Source organism: Varroa jacobsoni, unplaced genomic scaffold (genome assembly GCF_002532875.2).
Source record: "Varroa jacobsoni isolate VJ856 unplaced genomic scaffold, vjacob_1.0 scaffold_401, whole genome shotgun sequence".
Classification (NCBI taxonomy): Eukaryota; Metazoa; Arthropoda; class Arachnida; order Mesostigmata; family Varroidae; genus Varroa; species Varroa jacobsoni.
The window spans coordinates 21,530-49,176 of record NW_019213303.1 but is presented as its reverse complement, the minus strand read 5'-3'; the positions used below and the strand labels follow the sequence as shown (position 1 = coordinate 49,176).

The 27,647-nt window shown below is 45.4% G+C and overlaps 1 protein-coding gene and 1 long non-coding RNA gene across 9 annotated transcripts in view; one reads left to right on the top strand and one right to left on the bottom strand.

Annotated features, from left to right (window-relative positions):
• Positions 1 to 27,647, bottom strand: part of Ets98B (DNA-binding protein Ets98B) — a 40,302-nt gene that overhangs the window by 11,132 nt on the left and 1,523 nt on the right. Inside the window, exons 1-3 of one of the 3 annotated variants that reach the window (XM_022832613.2) lie at positions 7,046 to 7,282; positions 6,424 to 6,754; positions 5,820 to 6,226 (exon numbers count right to left, since the gene is read on the bottom strand). In XM_022832613.2, the coding sequence (XP_022688348.1) occupies positions 5,820 to 6,226; positions 6,424 to 6,754; positions 7,046 to 7,067 (760 nt within the window). In that variant the 5' untranslated portion in view covers positions 7,068 to 7,282. Of the gene's footprint in view, positions 1 to 5,819; positions 6,227 to 6,423; positions 6,755 to 7,045; positions 7,283 to 27,647 lie in introns of those variants that run through there. The other 2 variants (XM_022832614.2, XM_022832615.2) reach the window with 2 other exon arrangements.
• LOC111260117 (uncharacterized) overlaps positions 10,037 to 27,647 on the top strand; it is a 37,199-nt gene continuing 19,588 nt past the window's right edge. The window contains exons 1-2 of one of the 6 annotated variants that reach the window (XR_015310888.1): positions 11,130 to 11,586; positions 11,786 to 12,362. This is a non-coding gene — a long non-coding RNA (uncharacterized LOC111260117). Of the gene's footprint in view, positions 10,579 to 11,129; positions 11,587 to 11,785; positions 12,363 to 24,625; positions 24,839 to 27,647 lie in introns of those variants that run through there. The other 5 variants (XR_002680101.2, XR_002680102.2, XR_015310889.1 and 2 more) reach the window with 5 other exon arrangements.

Below are 27,647 nucleotides of genomic sequence, written 5' to 3'. Positions count from 1 at the left end.
TTGCGGACGCAAATCGATTTGATCAAGCATCTATTATACGTACCCTTTAAGTGTAAGTACATTAGCTATCTAAAAAAGCAGCAACAACGGAACACCATGTCATCTTATATGATTATCATTATTGCAAATATGATCTCGCCTTTTTTAGTTCTTTTGTCTTTGTTGTCCCATTGACCGCTTGGTTATCCTGCGCGTTTTTAACACTGTCGTTGCGGTTATTGTTGGTAATGCTTATTGTTGTTCCGGCCCCCTCCGATTTCCCAGTCCATAGTTTCATGCGCTTCTTGGCTTTCTGCTATAACGGTGGCTCAATAACTTAATTCAGCCGAAGTTAACGACCTCGATAGCAGCAACACGTGATCAAATCAGCGTAGTAAAAACGGAATAGCAGTCTGATGACTATGCGATCGCAACGCTCATCGGAGAGCAATGGAGGAGCGCCTATACTGCCATGGCCGGATGAATCTAACGCGATTTTAAACGGTCACACTAAGTAAACGCATTGCTTCAAGTTCAGTAGCACATCGTGACCCCGGTGGGTAAATCTACAAAATGGCCACTTAAAGCAATCGGAGATCGACTCTAAAAAGAAGAAAAGAAGATGATTGACCGTCAAAAATAATTTGATCTGACCACTAACGCACGAGTACTTAGGTTCTGTTAGGTTTTTGTTGGATTGCAGGAAGATACTAGTATCTACAAAAACGCAATTTTTATGTCATGCAGAGTCACGAAGGCCCCTGAATGATCGAATGAATAGATCTAATCATAAAGTGTACAGCGCTAGACTGTACCACAGTGAAAATGAAACGTGCACTTACAAATTTCATAGCTTCAATACGATTAGTCGCTAATTTGGCACGACCATGACAAAACGTGTCACATTTTCAAAGGCATATTTATAGCGCATGTGTCATTATCTAATAAAACAAACAGTTAGAAGAGTGCACAAAGGTACAAATAAACGCATGTTTGACACTTGTGGAGTTCAGGCGGCCTGGTACCTTTTACACATTTACTCAATCTTCTGTGATCTGTAACTACGTGGATCGGGATAGCCAGTTAGGCCTCTGTCAAAGAGCCAACCGCGGTGGAAACGTCCGGTCCGTCGACCTGTTATAAAAAAATGACCTGAGTCAGAGCAGGTTGTTATTACCCGCATTGTTCGCATAATCAACAGACTTGTTCCGTTTGTTTTAGACCTTTTTTTACACTCTATTCCTAAGTCATTTTTCTCGAAGACTTGTTTGTTCCAGTCCCCGTTCTTCTGCCCACTCCTCTACTTCTAAACGTTTGTTTTTTTTCTCGCTGTTAGGTATTTTATCATTTTATTGGTAGTGTCCTTGTGCGCCGACTTGTCAGACAAACAGGTCGGCCGGAGGAGCTACTAGACCCGCCTTGAGCAATTTCATGGACCTCCTGGGGGTTCCTATAGCGATAGCAGTGATGCCGATGGCCGTGTTTTTAAGACTGCATCAAAAGTAGGAAAGGCGTAGCATCCAACGGGGATGAGCCACAAATGTAGGCAAATGGACGGATGAACGGACCAGCTCGTTCAACCATATGTCCACCTAAGATGACAGCTACTGCTGTAATCGCTGTTTCTGCCGCCGTTAGCATTACTCTGTCACTCTCGTGCCTCGTCTTGTCCCGGCTCGAAAAGGTTCATTCGTTTAAGGCTCTGTCCGTCGAGTTGCTGCCAACGATTATACATCCTCAGGTAGGTGAAGGTACGCGGTAGATGGCCAGCAGCTACTGCTCCTGTATACTGTTTTGGCAGTTATGGCTATTTTATGGCCTGATGTTGGATGTGGTTTTGGCTGCTCCTTGTCGAGCCGTACTTGCCATTACCTCTCGCAGCAGACGCAGTCAAAAACGGGCTGCCTCGTCATCACCGGCGACGTCGCCCGTCAGGCCAAATGATAAACTGGCCACACGGCGTCCTCCCAGTTTAACAGCCAGCATTTTGACCGCTAGGTCAAAATGGCTACGCCCTCTTTGCTCTATCCCTTCTTCACACTCGCACTCTTCTTTCAACTTCTCTACATACCGCCCTCCACGACTTCACTCTATATACGATATTATAGAGCAGCAAAGAGACAGCAGACAAACCAATCGGATGGGTTTGCATTGAGGTTTACAGTTTGGAAGAGTGAAGAAACATCTGAACCAGTCTGCTGCCATTGTATAATAACACGTCCGAGCTACCGGCCCGGCTTCCTTCATACATATAAAGGAGTAGGTTTATATGAATATTATGTTTTATAAACAGCTCTATCTGTTTCTTGGGCTCCTTTCGTGGGTTTACTGTTCCAGTGTTTCATAATATAGTATTTCACATTTCGGGTTCTAATACTCCACAGGAAGAGCCACAAAAATGGCTTAGCCCAAGTGCATACTCACGCACACATGCCCTGCTATTTATACGTGCATATATTTATTATTCACACACAGACACACACCTACAGAGTGGTCTTGCAGACGGACGCGATCCTCGGACATGCCTTCAGGATGGGATTGCGTCAGGTGATGTAGGTCTGATGGGTCAAGAAGACATTCGCTCTTGAAAACAAATTTTTACTATTTACGAAATGTTCTTTCCTGCCTCCGGCTCTCCCCTTTCGAGGTGCCTGTATGTATATATATTACTTTGATGATCTTTATGTCTGCTAGGCAGCTTCCGGCGGTCGCGCGAGCCGAGACGAGGCGATATATAGAAGCGATTTGAAAATAGCTCGCATTCGAGATTAATCAACGTATTTTAAGGAATCGGAGCGCTTAAGCAGAGTAGTGGCGATAGAAAATGTAAAAGTACGAAACAAAGCCTGGACGAAAAGAAGGTGTCATCGACAAACGCAATGGCAACAACAGCAATGATAAGAGCGGTAAAAAAGTAAAGCTGAAAATGCGTCTGACAGAGGTACTTTATAAGAGAGCCAGGAAAACTAAATGGTAGATGAATATATTTTATCATCCTCATAAATTCAGGTCCTTCTCTCATTTTTTATCCCGGCTTAACATAATCTCTGACTGTCTGTCTGTCTGCGTGTGGTTCGTATGTTTGCCGGCAGGGGGACGCAGTGGACTAACTCGCTAGGAGACAAGCCGAGTTCAACAGCAATATAGACAGTGAATCGTTGAACGAACAAAAAAGGCCGAAGAACAAAAAAGAAAATTACAACGCATAATAAAACATGCGAAAATTGTTCTACTGTATCGCAATTAATGTTGAGTTTCATAGAAATCAGGCCATCAACGAATGCTGGCAGAATACTCAATTGTTCAAAGCTTTGCAAAGCGCTAAAGGGTTTTAGCAAAACAAGGTTCCATCGTACCGCCGCCCACAACTCGGGACTGAACTCATTTCGGTGTCTACTAAAGGCCACTTGAAAGAAGTATGCTGTCAGATAGATCCCAGGAGGGTGTTAGGTCAGCGGAAAGCGGATTTGCTAAAAAAAAAGTTAGTACTATTACTGTCAAACGTCATGAAACAACGAATGAAACCAGTTCTTCCTTTGTACCGATCCATGTAAAAAGGGTTAGTTCTTTTACTCTTGTCAACACTTCACACGGTCACGATCGCAAGTTACAAGGTAGCGCAGCAACTTCACGCATCTTCAGAACTTAAATACCACGCAACAACTGACGCATAATCTGGATGCTAATTTGCTATCGTTATGTGGACAGTTTAGCGAGAATGACTAAATAAGAATCTAAGCAAAACTGAGAAGCGCATATAATATTTATATTGTCTACTTTTGACTCGCATATAGTTCGTATTTGCTCGTACACTAAGTGAATAGTTACATCTGCGTTCAGTGGCTGACTTTCGAAGTTCTTTTCGTCGCTTACGATCCCCTGTGAACTGCTGGGAATAGTCCTGGTCCCCAAAAGCCCACGGAAGAAAAAGTGGACCTGGTCGACGCCACTTGGAATGATCCAAGCCTCAGACGACAACGATAACACGACTAGAAACGACAAAGGAAAAATTAGCTGGTAGACTATCCATACTATCTAGCTATTTACATATATTACAGTAAGTACGGTTGATATACGATGTTCCAGCGGCGCTGTCCGTTGTCGTGACGAAACAAAGCGTCACAAAGTACATGCTGTGCTACGTGTACAAGTAACATGTGCTGTCTCAGGGCAACCAGGCTCGTTGCACGCGGCGGCAAAACACCAATAGCAACAGTAACAAAATCGACAACCACAAACGAATCGTTTATCTTTTGTCGCTCCCACCTTCCACGACTTGTCTATGCTGTAAGGGAAAGAGCCCTGACCAATAATGTCAACCCTTGAAGCCTATGCTGTTCCGACTTAATATGCATCAGACGTTGTGTGACTACCGTCAAATGATGGTTAATGTTGGTTTCCCTACAATAATAATTTGGTCTATCATTTTGTATATCTAGAATATAGTTCTGCGCTGCTGGTGGATAACGGCGTAGTCGCCACTCCTGCAGCTGGTGCTAGTGGGTGTCTTTCTATTGAGCTTTGTTGGCTTCATTGAGCTGCTGGGCGTCAATTGATCGGACAGACGACTCTTTTAGAATGTTGGAAACCGTGTTCAACGGGAATCAGCGAAAGTGAAAATCTTAGTGCTGGCCTGTGTGCGTGCATCTGTGTGTGTGTGTGTATGTATCAACGTGTGAACGTGCAACTATACCGCTACGGGACGTAGGAGTCGGTTGCGTAGAAGGACCCAAACGCACGAGCTGGCCACCACCGGACCGTGAGAGGTGTACATACGTATATATGCATGTGTGCGTTTTACTCTACACGACCTAGAGCGACCATTATTGCTGCTGCTGTTGCCGTCGATGCGATTGGTCGACAATTTCTACTAGAAGACAGAAGGGAAAATCATAGTAAAAAAAAGAATCACTGGTAGTCGTTTAGTGCGTCATAGCAGCGCAGCGAAAAAACCGCGTACATTACACGTAGCTCAGCGTGCTACGCACGAAAGCGCGTACCACCACTGCACCGTGTGCCATGCACACTGGCTTCTAATGGCTTATGCTATGGAAGAGAGCAATGACGGCAGTCTGGCTGGTCACCGAACGGGTGAGCCCCAACACCAGCCGCCAGTCCAACTGACCGATATTAAAATAGTTGTACGGTCTTTCGTTTGTCGTTTCGTCGTACGGAAACTACGAAAAAGCCTGCCAATGGATACGACGGTGAGATACGTCGAGTGCATAGACATGCGGAAACATGATGCACGCGCAGTTACCATGATTCGATGAGGCACTGGCTAGTGGTGCCCAATAGCGCTGGTAGCGGTGAGGCAACGAGTAACCGAGAAGAATTAATATTAGCCGATAAACACGAGCAGTGACCAGAATTATTACGACAATGTGGGCTAGCTTTTATCGATCCAATGACGAATCAGGTTTATGGTTAACGACGTAACCATAATAACGTTTAGTTAAAAATTATAAGTTGATACGATCTAGGACGTGTTATCTGCGAACCGGAGAGTATGCGAAGTGCAGGCGTCGTAGCCTAATTGTGATTGGCCTAAATTCGCTCTTGGTCGAAGAAGAACGTCATAATTGTGCCTACGACCGCAGTGTTTAAGGATGGCTCAACTATTGTGGACAGTCCTTGCACGAGGTGTGGATACGTGAATGTTCTAAACTGAATAAAATTTATACACGTCAACTAATTGATCCAGTCGATTTTGACAACACTGGCAACTGCTACAGAAGGGGTGGTAAAGGTAGATTTGTACTATACATATCTAGCCGATTACGTACCATTTGCTGACTGTCTAATGAGAAAAATAAACAATATAGTGCTCTGGTACTCACTCGGGGAAATGTTGAGCATATGACAGGCCACTTGAACGTCGCTGGCTGCCTGTTGAAGGCAAATCGCACGCAGCTGCTCGAGAGCGCCATCGTCGTTGAGTCCCTCGAGGCAACCTGCGGTGCCTGCGGAGTTCCCATTACTGTTTATGCTGCTGCTGCTGCTGCTGCTGCTGTTGTTAGGGGCGCTGTTCGACGTCGCAGGATGAGTTGCTGTGATTTGTTTATTAACGTTCGGTGATGGTGATGAATGCTGCACTTGGTGGAGAAGCACGTCAGCGTACTTCGTTTCGTGGACGTCGGTGTGCCTTGGGGAACAGGTACCGCTGCTGTAGTACTCTGATTCATATGGCGGTGGTGTGGTGGAACCCGCTGACATCCAATACGCTGATTGAGAAGGAGATTGTCTGCTTCGATCGTATTTAATCACGATAACAACAACAGCAACAAAACAAGAATGTAGAAGAAAGAAAAATGAAGATAGATAAAGGTCATACATTGTAAGAACGTCGTTAGCGCAAATGTCACGGACAAACTGACTTGACATTTCTCATCGTCTAAGTAGGCACAACATCAAAAAACCTAATCGACATTAAATAAAAATTACCTGTTGTTGTTATTACTGTTATAGGGTGGGGTAAGCGGTGCGTATCCAGTAATGTTATTGCCGTTGAGCTCAGTCGATGGCATGTGAGCATGATAGAGTGTAGTTGTAGGTGGAGGCGTGACGCTAGGCGCAGTGTGTCCTGCACGAGGGCTATTCATCCCTGCGCCAACTAGGGCTCCTTGTGGGGATAGAGGCTCGTTTTTCACGAGTCCCAAACCTCCGGTGACGTAATCGGCTTCACTTGACGGAGGAGACCAAGCTGGGCTTGGGTAATAATGGCCGGGTGAACACATCGCCTGTTGATATATGTGAATCACGTCAGGTGTGAAACCTGTAGTAGAAACAAAGCATAAGCACAACAAGACACACGTTATCCAATCAATTCGAGCATTACAAATATGTACAGATCGGCGTTGGTTACCGTCTTTTTGACCAATGGGTGCGATTTTTCCAGCGGTATAGAAAACGTCCTGCTAAACATTTAGGAGTCGCACCGATAGTGACGTCACGCGTATGCATCAAACTATAGTCAGTGGTAACAACGAACGGCTTTACAAACCGTTTCCTTTCAAGCAAATTTCCGACACCTACATGACGGCTACATGAAAAAAAAGCAGACTACCTAGTACTTCTTCAAACTCCATGATGGCACCAAATATACAATAGACACCGTTGACGATAACAGTGAGCCTTATTGTGTGACAGGCACAACGACACCGGTCGGCTGTATGTGGTCAGTGTACCGAAAGAAGCACAAGTAACAAATAAAAACAGCAGATTAACAAACGATCGCAACGGCACGCTGGACGTATCTCGAGACACCAACGGTGTCCTTCGACACGTCATTAGGATGGGCACAATGTCATCATTTCATTAAGCATTTGACCAAGCTTCTGCTGCGGACGTTAATGCTACACCTATCCTATCCTAACCTACCCCCTTACTCGTGTGGTTCGATGGGTGGAGCGACGCCCGTAAGCGAACCGCTACAAATTTAATAACTAAATAGTTCACGCATTTCGGTTACAAACAACAGCTTATTGTGACTGCGGCTGATGCTATCGCCGCTGGTTCGGTCCAGTGGTCCCGTAATCTCTCCGTTCTCTCCCATGAGAGGGCGAGCGAGTGGATGGATCTCGTACTGACGGAGAAACGCGATGGTACGCTGCGGTAGCATTGGCCGCTTTGTTTACCCCGCTTTCGAACCTTACTGCTGGAGCAGCGACAACCTTAATAATAGCAGTACAATCAACAGCAACAGGATTAATAGGTTATTGAACGTGTTAAGAGCGATGAATGTTGAAGATTAAGTAGGTAATCCGTATGACGAAGAATTGGCCACATTCATGTTACTGACAGGGTTGAATCGAGTTATGTCTAGACGATATAGTTACTAGCTAGACTTCCGAGCTAGTACGGTGTAGTTAGACCGGTCTCTCGTAGCGTGCTGGACAAGGTTGACGTTCGAAAACACTTCCACGTCAATCGTCTCGAATGAATATTCGTTCTCACAGTCCTACGTAAAACGTTCCGATTAAGTCGATCGCTAGAAAGCTTCTTAGTAAGCTAGCAGGAATAATCGTTCAACAGCGATGATAGTACCAGTGGCCTTAGTATCGGTAATTATTCCTCGACTCACTAAAAACGAACGACGGCCATGAAGGTTTTGGCAAAACCCTTGCTAGCGTCAAAGTAACGAGGGCCTATTTTCCCAGCTGACAGTAGTTTGCTTCAAACTAGGCCAATGGCTTGTTACTGTTGTACGCCTAATGAACTAAGGACAGGCCTGTTTGGCATCCATACGAGCGTGAAAGAAAACAGAACATCATCATTTTGCCATTACTCAACACATCAATAAATGGTTGAACACCAGTAGCAGCAGTGTTCAATCTATGACGCTTCCACTGCTTAGGCAGCAGGACTTATGTCAATGGCTAATTTTATGACCGGTGGCGTTTCAAAGGTTCGTCGTGCCCACTCTTGTTATGGCCTATTTGTGCCTTTGTTCTGTTCTTTAACCGGGTAGCTGGACGCATTGTACCACCAATATCGATTATGTTCATAGCAGGTACAGCAACGCTCGCAGACATCAGGTATCGACAAAATAAATGGATAGAGTAGCTTCCACTGGGACCGGCGAATCACGAAAATCGCGCATCGACTCCCTCTATACCTCCCCTTTTCAGAATGAAGATAATATTGCAGCGAAACAAACGAGAACCTTTTGCCAGTGACTGACAAAGTCCATAATAGCGCATCACTTGATGCTAGCCGCTGTTACGTATCAAATATTTGAACTATGTGTACATTTCCCGCTTTATTTAGTGCTGATCATTCAGAACAACTGACGTAATGCACGCGTAGAGATATTTACAGAAACTACCAGGCGTTTCATATAAGCTACCGCCATTAACGATGGGTGCTATATAGATATATTTTCGAGTACTTTATCATCTCATCCACTGGAAATATATGCATAACTTTCGATATCGTCGACATTCGCTGAGCAGTATCGCCTTCGGTTGTTGTGTATTGTATACTGAGCAAAAGATTTTCTTCGGAAAGAAGTGTCCCGAAAAGAAGAGGATAAAAAAAGGACAGGAGGGGTTATGGGGCAAAAGACAGAACCGATTTTTTTCCTTTTTGGGCCGTAAGGCGAGGCGCTTTCGCGGTATGTACTAATCACCGTCACCGCTCGCATCATAAACACTTGCCGTTTTCTGCAGAAACAACAGCAGCAGCAGCAGCAGCAGCAGCATTTGTAACACAACGACGACGATGACGGATCATCATCAACCTCAGTATATCGTATTCTTTGTATCGTTTTTCTGTCCCCACTATAATAACACCCGGCAATGGCAGAAGCGGCAGGAACGCGTGTAGCTGTTAATAGCAACCTTACAGACTCACTCCGGTTTCGATACATCACAACTCTACCCCGCTGTACCCTTCTGTATTGAATGCCTTCCTACCCGATCTATCGAAGGCTTTTCCTATCGCTATCTTTTCTATCGCGATCCTCCGCCACAGTTTGCCATCGTCATTTTTGCTGTTGCCCATCTTTCGCTATGTACAGTATTTGTCAGTGGTCTCTCTCTCCCTCCCTCCCTCTGTGTGTCTCTTCGTATCTTCTGTTTTTTCGTTTAGACAAAGTCGCTTTAAACTTCGTCATCTTCCTTTTCTTCTTCTCTCAGACTTCATCACCAATAAATAGGCGCTTCGGTCATTCGCTTTCCTCGGAACCTGCTCTGTAGCGGTGAACGTTACACGCACAAAACACCACCGCCGCCACGGCCGCCGTCAACAGCGACAACAAGAACGGCCTGCGCTCGGCAGCAGAAAGCGGCAGAAGCGACATCGCCGCAGTCAGATCTACGAATAGTAGTTACCAATTACGAAACGAGGAGACATTCAATAGCAGCAGCATCATCATCAAAGGCACCATATATGTATATACAAATAGATACATACACTTGAATATACACATAGATATACCAGCACATATTGGGTAGATTCTATTATGGCTTCTGGTCATCGTCGCCATAGTCGCGCTGGTATCGATGATCAGAACGATGCCGGCGGCGACAACGACGACGGAGGCGGCGAGCCCTTTCTATGCTGATAGTTCCTCTCCAGTATTCTACCATAATATTAATAATAAATCACTCCTAATACAGGTAGCAGTATCATAGAAACTATTATCATCAGAGTTATTGAAATTGTAGCGTTGCTCTAGCGGAAGGTCGCTGCTAAGAGAGCTCTTTTCGTCGACAGACCGCCTTTTTACCCAATGACTCTGGGATATAAAGTTCGCGAAAAACCGACCGACACCTGGACCCAACAATGTGGTGACCTCTACCGGCAGCCATCATCAGCTCAATCGCCGCCTCAGGATGAGCGAGCAAATCGCGACCGAAAAAGAAGCAAAAAACAACTATGAAACATCGGCCACATACTTATTCATTTATGAATGTATGTGTGTGAGCGTGCGTACGACTCTCTCAGACTGTCAGTTTCAGTGTGTGATACTGCAACGACACAACGGCAGCGATGAATCACACTCGGTGTATGTTTTTCTGTTCATCGTCTTTCGCTGACGTGGCCATCGATACTCGAACGACTTTTGACCGAGTGCTGACACTGAAAACGATCGAGGTATGAGAACCAATCTATAGATGTTAACATAGGATACTGTGGGCAGGGTAAAAGAGAGAAAGCGAAACAGAACGAGGGAGCAGGAGGTCGATGTGTCAGATGGCGCGGGGGGATCGGGGGTGTGGAAAATCCGCAGCGTAGTAACTAATTATCAAGGCTTGGAGTTACTTTTGTCATGGTTACTGAACTAACGAGCCGGCGTACAAGCGTCTCGCTGTAGCGCAGCTGTTGCCCAGGTACAGTTGGAATAGCATTGAATGTTGAGCCTTTGGCTTTTCTAGGCCGATCAGCTTGTCATTGCCTATAATGTCGCGAGGAAATCAACAGTAGGCCGATTGCGAAAAGCTCTTTAGATCTTCCCGGTGACCAAAACGACTACTATTCGCGTCCATTTTGTTTGTCAGCTTGTTGTGTCATCATTCTATTGTTATGAGTTGTTTAGGTGCATTTATGAAGGGCTCTGTATATCATTGAACGGTAAGTCCATATTTTTACTGCCATTCATACAGCCGCATTGCTATAGATATTTCGCGATTGAATTACGGTAAAGTGCAGAATTTAAATTTGGGCAATGTCTAATAGTTACGATTTGATTCTCTATTTGATCGATAGGCAGTACTAGCTAAACGTAAACATGATGAACACGATGAGTAAAGTGGATCCGTTGCAATACGAAGCAACTCAATGGCACACGTTAGCCAATAGCTTTGGTGCCATACTGTGGGGCGACTCCTGTATATAGATGATGAACTGTTTTGCTTGTATTTTTATTCTGTGTTTATTTTTACTAATGGGGGTTGGTTACCCCTTCAGGGATCCTGCTTTAGCTGAGACGTTGTCGTTTCATAGAACTGAGTCACAGGTCTTCGGAACTGCTTGTCCTAAGGCAACAGTATACCTAAGGTAACTGTGGAAGTTTCGCTGTTCCAAGTAAGCAATTGATGTCGCGGTTGAAAAAGAACTCCTCGGTGACAGCGACGAGTCCGGATCAACAACATAAAAATACGTGTAGGTATAAACGGAGTCCGCCCTGTGCCGCTCAAGCTCATTTATTCCTTATCCGTTCAGGTCTTAACTGATTCGAAGCTGTACATAATTCAAGGTACGTCGGCTCGCTGAGTATAGAAAGCGTAAAAAAAAAAAATGAATTCTTCCGAAAAATAATTTCAGTAAAATATTAACCATCCTCTTTTTCTCTCTGTAAAAGGAGCGATTGGCGTTTCCGAATCGGCCGGCCGAATACTACCTTCTGGTGAGTCGGCTGGCAGACACATTACTGGCTGCATGATACAGCAAACGTAGAATACCAAGCAAGTATATCTGCAGTCGTTCGGGCAGAGTTTAGAGGCAGGACCAAGCTCTCGTCGATTCGTTCTCCGCGGAATCCAAAGAGACGGACACGAGTTGTCGTCGTGGTGATACTTATTTTTCGTTCGGTACTTCAGCTTGCGGCAATTTCATTCCTCTGTTAACCCTGTCCGTTATGCAATTGATGATGTTTAGCCGCAAATGGATAGCGGAAGACGCCGCAGAATGAATGCCACCTGCTACAGAAAGCCAAATCAGAACTATCGTACAGATGAAGCGGTCAGCGCTTCTGCTTCTTCACTATCGGCTACGTATTTTTGCAAATCTGCTTTGTCTGGCGCATCTTTATTCGGAGTCTTGGTTCACCGACGCCCGTCCTTGTTAGCTGACGTCCCGAGCGTACTTTATTTAGACCGCCGTTTCGCTATCTCTGCTATTACTGTTTGATCTAATTTTAAACTTCTATCGAGTACAAGGTAAGTGACTAGCTGTTATCAGTTCATAGAATATCTTGTAAATTTGGTAATCGCTAGGCATGGACGCCGCTATAATGCAATGAACAATCAACCAAAATAACAAAATGCCAATATGCTAAATAATGTTAGTAAAGACGTGTACGCATTCATCTCGAATTCGATGCCTTTATTTTGGTGCTACCATCTCCAGTCGTTATATTGCTACCGCGTACCCAGGTACGACGCTAATTTCTGCGTATCGGCTGCCCACGTCAATCGCGTGCGATGCTTATGCCGCCATCGACAGTGCGTTTCTTCATTTCTACCGTAATGATCGCGTCGTAACGTGAGTTTGTACCTTGTTTTCTCTTTTCTGTCCTGTGCTGGATATCACATGGTAGAGTCATCCTGTTCCAGGACATTAAACCGAAAATGGCCGAAAAGCTTTTCTCGTAGAAAGGCTACGCCTCAGGTGTTTCGTTGGCGTCGTCGAAGTCCGAAACTCGTCTCGATCGGTGACGCGATCGCGCCGCATAGTCGTGATACAGCGGCATTCAACTGTGTTTACTTTGCTTTTTTATTTTTCATTATGGCCTAGCTACACTTTTTACTCTTGACCCGCTCTGTCACTAGCCCTATGCTTATATCGACATTCAAAGCTAGAATGAAAAACAAACGACAAGCAACAAATATTAGTTCATCTCGTTGTCTGTGTGGTTTCTCGCTTTGTCGACCTACGCCGGCGTTTATCTGTTTCTACGTAAAAAAAAATCTGGTGCGTGCATCTCGCGCGCTGTCCTGCTACCCTAAAACTGCCGTCTCTGCTAACGTTTCGCCATTCAATCCGAAAAGAAGGTACGGACATCGGCTTGATCCAGCTCGACTCCGGACATTTACTCGACCCCGTATGTTCCGACAAATGTTTCGAGAACGCTATCTACCACGCGAGGCAAACACTTCTGTAGTCACAGAGAATGCGCCTTCGCGAGGCCTATATTTGTACGTACGAGTGTGTGTACGTGTTGACAAGTATCGATGTGTCTCTAGGACAGTTAGTTCTTACGCTCACAACTGGATTCGACGTGACTGGCGTATTCATTTCAAGCTGCAGTGCACGAAAGCAGGAACTGAACCTATTTTGCCTGCGACGCTATTGGCTGTACCAGGAGTCGACAACAACAATGGCTTGGGTAAAAACGAGTGAAGGACGACACGGTGGAAATCGTAGAAGACTACATCGCGTAGCGTAAATTAGTGAAAGGGAGAAAAAACAGAATGCTACAAATGGAATGGACCGAAATTGGTAGTGTTTGAACCTGACGCCAACTTAGTCCACTTCTGTACCTTGAATAGGTGCTTAATGCAGCAATTTCGAAACTTGAGGCTGTGCTCGTATGACAGAATGCCAAGTAACCTTCACATCATCATCTTCTGCCGGGAGTGGCACAGCAGGTTAGATATATAACGTCTCGACGGCTGAAGCCGCCCGCGTCCTCCGCACGACTCGCTGTCAACTTTTTTCGAAAGTGCGAAAAAGTGATACTGAGGGATAAAAGTATCACCGTTCGAAGGGCATAGGACTTTATAGCTGGCACGCTCTTTAATTCTTTTCAGCAGAAATTTAATCGTTGTAAATATAAAATCGTTCTTAAAGTGAACATGCCGCTTCGGAGGCTTATATTGTATCGAGCTACGAACCAGAAAAGACAGGAACGTACAGCCACAAGATCCTTTTACTTTATATATATATATGCGGAAAGCATTTTATGATAGCTAACCAGTTTGCTAAACATTACGTGATCATACAGTAAGGCATATAAAAATATTTGTCAGCTTCGTTTCTGATAAGAGTCCATCTTTTCCAGATTCAGAACTCAAATAAACTAGTATATAATTGATTTCGTATCCTGGTTCGCAAAATCTATTACTCTCATCGTAATATGGACCATTTAGCAAGAGCCGTCGAAGTCGCCATAGGCCTTTGGATCGCCCAAGAAACAGAGTTTCGTCTAGGTGTCTGAACCCCGCTCAATCAACCGATTGAAAAACCACCATCATTTCTTTTGGGAAACATTGACGATGGTACGCTGACACTGGTTCTTAAGTGATAGCTGTACATGTTATTGGCTTCGTGCTGATGATAAATTGGGATTGATGCCAGTACTTCCGTATTCCTGAAGTTAGCAGGCTCGTATTCATCAATAGACCTATAGGTTTATGTCTAGCTGAGTAGCGATGAGGGACGACTCCTCTTTTTCAGCTTAGCAAACCAACTAAAGACCCATAAGGGCGCCCAGTAATTTTGCTGCGAAAGATGGTGCACCCATGCTGAAGCCACTCCTGTACGCCTACTTCCTTTCTGTGTGTAAACCAGCTTTTTTCTACCAACCATATGTTGCAACTAATCAATAGAAATCGCGCTCCTGTTTATTATACTCCTTCGAATGATTCCAGAAACGAAATGAAGATCAATATCAAACTACCAAATAACCCTTCAGTTAGTCAATATACGTTACATCGCGTCGAAGTTCGTCGATCGCTTCGAGCACGTCTGTTGATCGACCCGGCGTAATTGTACAAATGCTAGCTATAATGCCCAAGCACGACAGGTCGCTTACAGGCAGAGTCCTTCACAATTTAGTATGCCGGCCTGATGTAGCTCCCAGCGAATGCTACTAGCGGTGAGCGCAAAGGTACGCAGAGATATTCAGAGGTCCGCGCCAAACTGTTTACTGCCACCATCGACGGTTATGTTGTTGTTGTTGTCATAGCTTCTTTTCTTTTTGACGTTGCCGCTATTTTGTGGCATTTTTTAGCAACTTCTGCTCTATTACGCACCACTATTACGCCTGCCTCTGACGCTGATGTTTGCGGCTGCTGTTGATGCCTGCTAGCAATCAAAGCAGTAGAAATACTCGATCTTCTCCACTAGCTCTGCTCGCTGAGGCCCCCGTACGAGGCTACTCGAAGGTGTAGCTGCCGCTTTTCTTGCTAACTTCAATGTATATAAGCATAGGCATGTATCTGTGAGTGTGTGTCTGTGTATACCTTCGGAACTAAAACCACTGGCAGTAGCATCAACTTGGCCATTGCTCCGGTCCCTTTGGTCGCCAGGGGCACTCTAACACAGTCGAACATCGTTACGGATTGAGCGTGTCGGTCCTCTGCCCCTGCCGTTGATGCTGCTGCTACTGCTGCTACCGCCGCCGCAACTATGACGGCCACTGTCATTTGAGTTGTCTGAGGCATCGATGTCTTCAGCAAACCTCGGTGCCGGTTTCGACCTGAGCTACCTATCAGAGATGCACTCGTTCACATACTCAGCGAAGACCCAAGCAGCGGCGACGACACGGATTGCAGGCCGGCGTTGCTGATTTCTTCAGCTGTCGCTGCTGTTACTTTTTCGTGATTGCTATGTTGGCGCGATGGATGTCGTCTATGAGTCAAACATTGGCGACTGTCGTCTACGGTAGACGCCTGACGATCATTGGCTCTGACGGTCGAAGGATTGCGTAGAAATAAACGTTCCTGTCTCGCCAAGAGGGAAAAAAGACAACATCGCATTTGACGACATTGACTTTTCCATAGAGTCTGGGTCTGCTTCGTTCTCCTTCGTCGTCAGCGATGGCAAGGGTAGCGATGGTAGCAGCAGTATTGCGTGGTCAATGTTGGTTAGCAGCGCTTCGCGGCGAGCTAGAGGAACACAAATTCTTCAAACGACAGAAAATGTGGTTGTTTGGTAGATTAGAAAACGCAGATTTGGCAATCGAGTGAGGAAAAGAAACGGAAGGAGCCTAACACCTGTAGGCCGAATTATGCACAGGTTTGAACCAAGAACGAGTAACCTTAAAGCACATATTCGACTGCATACAGCGCTTGTGGCAGCGACAGTGGAAAACGATGTCGGTTCCACCGCTGTCGCTTACCACGAACCTCGTAACAGAAAGGCTTCTACTCAGCGAGAATACATTGTAGATCTGCTGATGTCGCCATCTGTCAGCGATACCAGACACTATAGTCATAGTTGTCACCACAAAATAAGGAATCCTTATGTGTGCGACGGATGTATGTACCCATAGCTATACTGGCCAAAGAAGACAGCTAGCTACGATAAAAAGCTTTAGAATGATCGGGAATACAGGAAAGCGCAGTGTTTTGTCTGTTGTTGTCGTTGTCGTGGTAGTGGTGATAGTAAAGGTAATAGCGCGAACGTTGTCAACTCTCAGAAGACCAAGATGTCGAAAAAGAAGACGAAGGAAAAAACGAACGAACAGCAACAAAGGCAACGCAGTGACCAGGACTACCGCCGCCACCGTCGTCACCAGCTACTAATGCTACGATCGCATTAGTCGTCGGCGAAGTGGAGTAACTGCAACAACGTAAAACCTGTTTGATCATTTCGTGGCCGCAGCAGCCAGAAGCTCTACCAAAGCCGACCCTGGCCACAGCTTTCCGGCCCATTCCTGTCCAGTAAAGACTCTATCCAATCCAAAATTTTTTACGCTACTTCGTAGCTGAGAAAGTAGCCATTGCCTCATCTATTGCTATGGCGACAACAGCGGCGGCGGTTCCGTTCAGAAAAAGATTGATCGAGAGACGATGGTTCTGTTGAGACGCGCTAGCGGCGGACCTAGTAGTATCGCGACTTGATGTTTTTTTTTTTTGTTTTTATTATTATGTAACAGCAAAGAACAGAAGCAGGATTGATAACCCTGATATAATGTGTGCGCGTGCATAAATAGCATATGCACTATATAGCAACTGGAGAATACTTGAAAATGGTACATCAAAAAAGGTCAAATAGGGACATAAACATATGGATATAGAAATTGAGGAAACACCGAACAGATGCTTGAGAGTTACTTATACAACCTATGCAGAACGGGCAACGTCTAATTCGGTATGTGGCCATTTTTCTACGACATGGAAAGCGGAAAGATGAGACTAGCAAGTCGAATCTGACGATGAGATACAAACAAGGCAAGCCTATATACAAGTTCAATTTAAATGCTGTTCTCCGTCACGATGTGGAGCATATGCAGAGAAAAACACAAGTTTTTTGAAGCAAGTCACTTGACAGTCGGGGAGTCTTCAATGAACAACTTCTCTCTCGCGCCTGTTCCTTCTTGCAAGTTTGTGTGGTCTTTTATAACTTCAAAAGACGTAAAATGAAGGCTCTCCAACTGTTAAATACCCTTTTTCAAACTGCCAAAAAACTTTCTCCTTACCATGCGCGCTTAATAACTTTTAGTCGCTTATTAATTTTTTGCTGTCGTTTACTAAATTATCGACATTAGGCTTGCACTTATTATATAATCTGGCAAGTTCCTTCCCAGCCGAGCGTGCTTGCATGTTATGGCGTTCACCAAATTTAACTATAAGCTCGATAGACTCACACTAAGGGCAAAAGAGCACACTTGGGGGCAATAAAAATGCTAATCTATGGATGTATCGCAGCAATTATGATGTCGAAATAGTATATAAAGGGAAGCAGTTTTTCATTTTCCAGCCCCACGTGCGGACCGGTAAAAATACAGGGTTTTACCATCGTATGTGCTACGCCAAAAATGCAAATAGTGTATGAATACTACGAATGATATATTTGCCGCTGTCGAAATCCTATGTCTTTGAAAATGTCTGTAGCTCGCCGATGACACAAACAGAAAACCAACATCCATGTTGTGTATACGACACTGGCTATCGCAAAGCGAATACTGGCCATAATGGAATCAACCGGCATAGCAATAATACAAACGATGTGATAGACAAAAGTGACTCAGAAACCGTTTTTCAATTGCCTACCGGCCAGTTTGGCCTGTCACAGTTTGCTCAGCTCTATTCCAGCTGACTGCTCTAGCCTAGGAACTACTGGAAGCGCTCAGTTCTGCTAGCGCTACTATTGCTAATGCTGTTGTTGCTCTGGAGCTTCCTCCTCCAGCATTTCCTCGGGCCAAGTTCTGCCGATCGAACGGCGACTCCCGGCTGACCAGGCGATCTCTTTCTCTGTTAAATTATCGACTGCTACGCATGGTGGCGATGCTGGTGGCATTGCTGGTGGGTGGTGGGCGGGTCTACGTAGTTACAATAGCCGCTGCTGCGGTCATGCTGAACTTTACAGATAAATGTGCGGAGGTTCGACTGCGGCTGGCGCTCTCGTTGTTGTCGGGTGTCCGTCGATGCCATCCCCCAAAGCCACTCCCTCGATTCTGTCGAGCAGAGGCAGAGAAATGAAAAAAGAGCACGGATGTGATACAATAAACCGATGACGATGGAGGAGCGTTACAGCGAAAAAAGGGCGCTATATTGATCACGACGAGCGGCGCAGAAAAGGACGCAGAAGCTGATCAAGAAGAGCGCCAGAGTTTACCTGTTGAGTCAGTCCACCTCCTAGCTGTACCGTGTGGTACTTTTTTTTTTGCTTCTGTTGCTGTTTCATTGCGGCAGTTCGCTACCCATAATCACCATCGTCCACTCCCGCAGCAGCATTGGTAGCGCATCTGACGCATGGACCTGTCTGGATCCACTTATCTATACGAACGCCCGGGCATACTCGTCGTGTGTAGACCGAGACGGGTGGCAGCATAAATGCAAAACGGTATAACGTCGACGAGTAACAACAAAATAGGGCCTCCTCTGACATCTAATGGCGAAGGAGAAAGGCATGGCAAAAATACACAGTTCGGACTTCTTAAAAAGGCCACTATATACAGCACAGCCATTACATATAGCTATTATCAAGAACCACAGGCTCTCTGGACAAAAGAAACGCTATCAAATGCTGCGGTCGTCGTCGTCGTGGTTGTTGATGCTGCTTGCGTTGTTGTCACTATTGTTGTCTGCAGACCATAGCATTACAACGCAGGCCATAACAAGCGCTGCTGCTGGTGATGCAATTACGGCTGGCAAATGTGATAGTGCTGGTGAGCTGTTTTCGCCAAGGGCTAATAAGCTTATAACTGTTTTACGAAGTCTAGATTTTACCTAATAGCTTTTGCAATTGATTAGAACATGAGTGCTAACTGATGCGACTGATCAGACTGAGAGGTATGATAGCAAATGTTTCTCAGCTTCACACAGAGATGCAAATATATTTAGCTCTTGCTGAAGTGTAAATTAAATGACCTCTTTTTTTACTACATTATATCACATGTTGCTACATAAATCTGTTTCGGACAGCATCGGAATACACATAAACAACTTCTTATAGGGATAGATTGTCCTGAGGTTTAATTTGTTTGAAATGACAAATGCCGGTGTTAATCTTAAGGGAATGAGATAATAAGTATGGTATTAGCCAGGTACGACTAGTTCAAGAGTACAAAAGGCACCCGAATTTTGTTAATCCACATATGTAATATAGACGTAAAGATTTATCTAAGCAGGAAGAGCTGAGTTTAACGATTTAATGTTTCTCATTGATAAGCCCCAAATCGATAGGAATGGTTGTTGACCCGGGACTTGAAGTGTTTTTGAGATAATCTCTTGTTTAGATCACACAAATGTTTGGCTACCTGGTTAAAATCCTATCTCTGTCACTGACTAACGCAAGGTTGGTATTATGTAGCAGGATCTCCTTAACGATTTCTGCCGCCGTCGGCAAAGTTGTCGATAAAATAATGAAGATGTTATTTGTTCATCCAGGTATCTTCTTTCCACGCTGAGCTGCTTTCGAGCACGAGCAGTTTAGGTTTCTTTACGCCCATGTGCACGTCTGCAATCTAGCTACCACGAATGATTCGGTCATCACTTTAGTAAATTTCCTGGAAATTTCGGCCATGGGGTCACAATTGGCCCTATCGGCTAGGGACGTCGATCACCTGTTTTATCTCACTACGTCTAAATGACTTCATCCACTTCGTGGCTTGTACCCGCATCGATCATTGTCGAACTGCGTGGTTTTCGGGTGACAATTCGGTTACTCAATCGTCAAAAAAGTAGATGTCATCGAATTTTCCGTTCCAGGGAGCCATTCCCAACTCGACTTTTCTTGGTAGATTCAGAGTCCTTTAATCAAATAAGGTCAACTTCTCTTAGCGTACCAAATTCAGGTCTTCGACATTTGTCTACATCATTTTGATGGCCAATGTAAAAACCCGCACTTGCAAGATGTAGGCTGGATGTTTAGCTTTGTGCTCTGGACGAGTTTCATACAGGTTTCGTACGTACATCTCTTTCACACGAAATACGTAATGCGTCCTACCTGCCCTATTCCTTTCTCATAGCGAAATCGCTAACATGTGTCCTTCAGAAGATTGTTGCCATTAGCAGTAGTAGCATTCAATGGCTATCTTCGTTAGTATCGTTACTATCCATAGAATGCAGTTGTTACACCGCATTATAGAATTATAGGAGGCGCTCCGGTCAGCATCGTCATGAACAGCAGCAGCATTGATATTAGCGTCAGAGCTTGCTTTTGCACTATATATTAGAAAAAAAACGGGTGGGAAATGGGTAGCGGGTTGTGTGCAAAGACTCGGAGGTCTCATGGGGGCAGATCGGACAAAATCGAGCCAACTATTCAGTAGTTTATATAAAATAGATACCCTTCTTAAGGTTGGTTACGTACTATTATCTTGTTGCCTTTGAAACAACGCACACGCAGGAGTACTGCTACAGACAGAAGGGCGGGGATAAGTTGGAGGGGAGGTGACGTAGGTCATCAATAACAGACGACGGCCAACAACAATGACGGTAATGGGTCGAAACAGCAGCCGCAAAAGTAGCACAAGTTGTAACAGTTACAACAACAGCAAAAGCAGCAAGCCAACCTGCGATTTGCCGCGCCCCTGAATATCGTCCTCAGCTAGAACTGAAATACGCTACGTACACAATGTACAGATACAGGTAGGCACTGGCAGACAACACATTGCCCAAATGCCTTTCTCCGGCTTCTTTCTGACGAACAGACGTCGTCGTCATCTTCGTCGTAGCAATAGCAGCGTCAGAGCCATCGTCAGCCGCTTGATATTCTGCGGAGCGGACACCGCCAACAACTGAACGAACGTTCAAGCGAACCTCAGGCTTTAGAGACGAAGGAAGCTGGGGCGGCAACGGCATCGAGAACCTGAAGATGATCCCATCGCAGGTGCCACCCCCGGGCCTCTCGCTCCATTCGTCCTCATCACTGGCGACGTCTGTAGTCACAGCAACATAAGCCCTACCTAAGCCCATCTTCCTACTGCTGCTACTGCAGTGGCCGTCGTAGCCGTGGTTGTTACTGCTGCTACCGCCGCCGCCGGTGGTGCCTACTGCCTAAAGGCTACAAACGCTTTCTGCTTCTGTCATTCCTATTTTCTACCTGTGCTGTTCGTCCCAACTCGCTGTTCTGCTCGCTCTCCGTTTCGGTCTTAACCCGCCTCATCGTCGTTGTCGCCACTGCCGTCGTTGTTATTGTCTAATAGTAGTGCTTGGACAGCGAAACAATCTAATCAATGACGATGCTGTTAGCTGAGTGTGACCGTAAAAGAGCTCTATCGGACAATAACTACGGCGACGGAGACGACCTCGCCTCCAGGAATTCACCGGCTGGCCCCAAACCACCGAATCGACCAGGGACCAAATCTCTTTTCTTAACTGTCTGTATCGCCTGCTTGCTTGGACGTCTGACAACCCAGATTTGATCGTCTCTGAGCGTCTAGCTCTAGGTCATCCGCCAACCAGGTACACTTACGTGAGAACATAATCGCGCCAAACATTTACGGGACGAAAGAAATATCCGTACGATGGATATGATAACGAGTTTGCGCTCCCGATTCAGGAGATCATACGGACAAAGCTAGCCAGACGACGAGCTCTTGGACGCCCTTAAACCTTCAGCTTAAGCATATGTCTAATGTTAGGTACAATAATACTCGTAAGGTGTAACACAGGTCGTCCAAATACAGCGAAATACCTGCTTCGTCTACACATATCTATGATATGTGTTTGTCTATTAGCAAAAAAAAACTCTGACACCAACTAACATAAAAGGAAAGTGTGTTTGGAGGTCGATCATTGCCCAGTCCTCATCAACAAAAATCTAACTATTCCCGAAAATCTCGGTAATGACGATATTGCTTAGAATAGCATCTCACTGATAGCCCATAATTAGGTAATCCAAGGATGGCGGCGAAGACCGGGCGAGAGGCCCTATAAAAGTGGAAAAAAATACTCAGTCCTGATGATTTCTAATTTCAAAAAAGTTATTCAGCAGGATATCATCCAGAAAATCGATGTCCTGCTAGCAGGTAGCTACAACAGTTGGTTCAAAATATTTATAAAAAATTAGTCAATAAAAGGATCGATTTAGCTCGATGGGCTAAGCTGGTAAATTCGCTTAAAGTTCGAAACACGTTCAGTTACAGACACTCAAAATTTTAAATTCGGAATAACTATAGTAAAGAAATTGAACAGTGACAGGAAATTATCGCCTATAGTGATGCGGGTTTTAGGGTACACAGGTTACTACGGGTTGGCTTAAGGCAATGATAGATAATACTGCATATCACATTGATTCATGTGAAACGCAGGCCTAGTCGGCGGTGACTGCTGCTTGCTAGAGTATACAACCCCATTGTAAATTGGATAAGTAATTACGACTCATTCCTAACAGCTATATAATTATTCTACAACATACAGGTGCGCATACAGATAGCTCCACATAATGACGGCCTAACTATTACCAAACACAGATTGACTAGGTAAGTTGAACTTTCCTGTTCCGTGCTCATTTCTGTTTCCCGAAAATTAGTCTAGCAGCAATAATAGTACCAAACAAAACAGCGATCTACGAAGATTCAGAACAAAGCGTTCCCTATCCTCGCATGAAGCTCATACATGAACAACGTAATGGCATATGTACAGCTCAGTCGAACCGTTAGCGTTGCTCGTATTGCTTCCCGGACCAACCGTTATCCTTCCATAGGGGCCTTTTCAGTGCAATATGAACGTACCGCGCCAGAACCGCTTCACCACCCAGTGGTCCACTGTCCTAGTATAATATGTATATGTGGACTCAACTAACTTTGCGCTCCGCAGCCATTGTCGCTGTATGTACTTAGTAGTATTAATCTGTAGCCTACGCTGATCTGTACGTAACTACAAGTGGGGGACCTTTAACTCTGCTGGGAGTGGGGAAGAAAACCAACAAACTCCGTTCACGCTTGGTCGCCGGAGGATTCGCCTGACGGAGTTGGCGCTCCAGTGGCCGGCATGAAGGGCGGAGGGTTGATGCGTGATAAATTTTCTGTATGTGATGTAGGATTCGGATGTTCAGGTTCAACTAGCGTCACTGCTGAACTGGTGTATTCCCACGATTTAGACGCAGCTGTGCGGCAGCATCGTACTGACAGCAATAAACATCGGGCTGGAGGACGAGTAACGGTTGTAGCTCAGGCCACCTTCGTCCGACAGGTTCAGAATGGGCAGAGAGGCGCACTGCTGAATGACTGATACAAATCAACCATGCAATTATTGAACATACAAGCTATATGTATATATGCCTATTGCAGTATCAATACTGTAGAGACCAATCGCATGGTGCAGCTGGCAACAGCTCGTACGCTGGACGTATTTGCCAGACGTTGCCTTACTTCATGTAGACCAAGGTCCTGATAATCCAAACCGGACGGAACCCTTTTTTCTTTAAAGCCTAGTGACAGTTCGAACTTCTCCGGAAACAGTTGTTTTCATACTGACAGAGCTTGGCCTCCTTATGTGTTACTATCACCATATGTTCATCAATTATGAAGTTCACTGACAAAAGCTTAGACCGGAACAGGGCTAAACTTGACGAACAGAGCTTTCAAAAGAGTCCAAAATCGTGTGTAACCTGCGCCCGCAGTAGAAATAATCGAGAAGTAGATCATCGGAACGGTTCTGAGGCAGAAACAGCTGAGCTAATTTTGGTCACAGCCACTGCCGATGCCAGTATTATGATGCCCCAAGCATCGCATCACGAGGCCCGATTTTAATACAAGTATGACGACATGTCCGTGTATAGGGCAAGGAGCACCATCCAGGAAAGGGCTTCTTTGTCAACAGTTGAAGCAAGAGGCAGCAACGACTTCTGCGACAAAGACATCGCTAGCCCGAATGAGGAAATCACCAGGTCCTTTATCTCTTCGACTCTCACAGCAGACGGCGCGTTCATGATGCACCTTGCCCCGATATTTTTTGTCGAGCTGCCGAGAGGAACTAAAAAGAACTAACGCCGAGAGGCCGCGTTGGCGGACGAGCAGCCGACGCTTAAAGCGAAGCGGTCCTTCGACTGTTAGAACGATCAAACCTCGAAGCGCTTCCTTCGGCTTTCTATTGCAGCCGTTGGCAGTACAGTCTCGCTATCGCCTTAGAAAGTTTGCCGCGACTCGCCACTATTGTAAACGTGAGGTGGCGTCAGAGTCGGATCAAATCGAAGCTCCGTACCGTTGTTGTTGGGACACTGCGCGAACGATATTGTGGCAACGCCATTCCTCGGCAGCAGCCAACCAAAGGCAGGCCAAACATAACCAAAAATGCAGGTAGGATGTGTTATATAACATGTTATACTTGAGTGTGAACGCAGATTCAGCAGTGGTCGAACCACGAGTCGAAAGCCTTCTTGTGTTCCTGAATCGCTGCCGTACGCGAAGCTGGATCACAGTGTTTGCAGCAGCTGCTGTTGTGGTGATGCCGGTTGATGCTGGTTTTTCCTCAGTGGCTTCCGTTGCCGTTGTCAGCTCCCGTTGGTTCTTCTTGGCTTGACTTCCCTGCTGCCTCGATGGCTAGGGCAGCCGGAGACAGGCTTCTCTACCAACTACTCTGCTCCGGTGGCTTTTCCAGTAGTGGCTTCAGTGACTTCGAGTCGAGGAGCCCCGCCGGGTAATCGTGGATCACGACGAGGCTTCCGAGCCACGATTGGCTACTTCACACCTCGCGCCCCAACAGCAACCATACACAACAATAACATTGAACGTAGCAGACCGCTCACATTAACCTACAGGGAACCGGCAATTCGCCAATATTGTGGCATTTACATCGGTGTTCGCTTGAATAGCAGCCGTTCAACGGTAAAGTGTAATCAAGCGGCGTGCGGTAGTCTCAAGCTATCTATGAACGTACGTGCATGCATCATCATTAGGCGCTGTTTTGATACAAATCAACAATGAGCACTTGTTGCTGTTTGTCTGCGACCGATCCTTGTGATGCGAATATCAGCGCACATGACCAGTAATGATGTTACTAGTGCTACACGCAGAACAAACAGTTTTATATTGGCCTGTACGCTGATAGCCGGCCAACAGATCGGCTTATTACTATTACTGCACGGATTCTGGTCGTGGGTAACCTCACCACTTCACGATTAAACCCCCTTAACGGGATCGGAGCAAGGTCATGCCGTCCATTCATTTTATACATAAAACAGCCTGTAGTAATTCTGTTAGGCAACGTAAATTAGATGAGCGCATTACGAAACGTAGTTAAGGCTGCTTCTTTTTCGAGCGATAAATATTCTATTATTCGGTCAAACTAGCTAACAAGTTTATAGCTGGAAAATGCAGCAAATTAGAAGTTGTGCTAACATTTTACACAACTTATTCTATCGGCATTTTTATGCGAAGTTTATAAGATACTATTCGGAGACGCGTTTGTCATCGACGCCACAATTCAAACAGCCATAAGACGTCAGCTATAAATACCAGTAAACGTATCACAATTTCAGTATTCGCTGCTTGCTTTGGGTTGGTCTCGTTCAGGCGCTAGCAACCACCGCCTCCAAGTACAAACATGACATTGGAGAGTAAAATAAAATCGTATAAGGCAATGCCAAGGTTTGCGAAACTCAGGCCAAAAGGATCTGGCACCGCCGCTGCTGCCGCATCATGTTAATGCTACGCCGCACGCCTCCCGTCCTGGACAAAATCTGCCCTCCCTCCCGTTCGCTGCTCGTCCATCGCATTTATTTGACCGTTCAGGACGAACAAACAAGATAGCGATGTAGATGGCGCTACCACACGGCAACACTGCCTATGGCCAACAAGGCATCGGCAACCATGGCCTGTTATCTTCGCAACTGGTTGATAGACGTTGTGTCTATACGGTTTAGTCACATCGCGATGCGCGTGTATACGCATACCACAAAGATTCGTCTACAGAGGGAGAGGACGTCGAACGAGAAATTTCCGAGATCGAAAGACATTGTCCGAAAAGAAACGGCGCTTTAACCTGGACAGGGTCAAAGTAACTGCTGTTGCCACCGTCGTCGTAAATTAGATCACAATCTTGCCGTCTCTCGCTACTGCGACTGGCACCGGCTTCTTTATTTTTGTTGCCCGCTTTCGCGGCTGCTTGTTATAGCCGACCGACGGCGATATGGCAAGTAGGTACACTTGTAACGCATCTTTGTTACACTCTGTTCCGAAACCGTTTGGTAGGGCGTCATGCTGTCAACACCATGTATTGCCTTTCATCCTGCAATGATGTATCAGAACGATAATAACACATAACATGATCAGGCCGTAAGGGCAACTATGCATGAGGCTGGCTTCTGCTTTGACAGTAGACGATGGTTACATCTGCAGGTAGAACTTACGAATAGACGTACGCAGCGCGTTTCTTTATGTCCCTATCTGTAAATGCGTGTCTCTATGGATGTACGCATAAGTATCGGCTGAGGTCACAACATGACAGTTATGATCCGGGGTTGTGCGTATCATAACTGATCAGTGAGCACTATTTGCTAGCATGATTATATATCGATCCCTTGAGAAACATCGTCGCATCGCAGGCTGTACGAAAGGAGCAAATATGTATTGCTGAGAATGTCCCATTTAGGTTTTCGTTTCGTGTGCGGTACATGATCCGAAAGCGTTCTTTCAGTTGAAATTCGTGAAGTATACAAAATAAAGCTTTTGCTCTTAGGCTGGCAATTAAAATCGTCGTTAGAGAGGATAGAACCAAGACAGAGGCCTAATAAAGCATCTTGTTTCTGTAACGCCATTAGTGCCTACTCTTGGTGTATATACTCGCTTTCCAAATGGCGCTCTATAAACGTTTAATTACAGGCCAATAGTGACACAAAATTATTCATGTAGGATATATAAATTAGAGGGAGTGATAAAAAATGGCCCATCGTCCCAGTCCCATAGGGTGAATCGAAGCTGGCTGCTTCCTGTAAATTTGTCAATAAAGCTCTTATCATCATCCTCATCATAAAAGTCTGGCGTGTATTCTTAACGTACTTCGTCGATCGCTTTAACTTAAAGGTACGGCTACAATTACAAAGGACAATGTACGACCATCAATAATATGCCGAAAACGGTTAGTTTTTACCATCCTGGAACAATGATA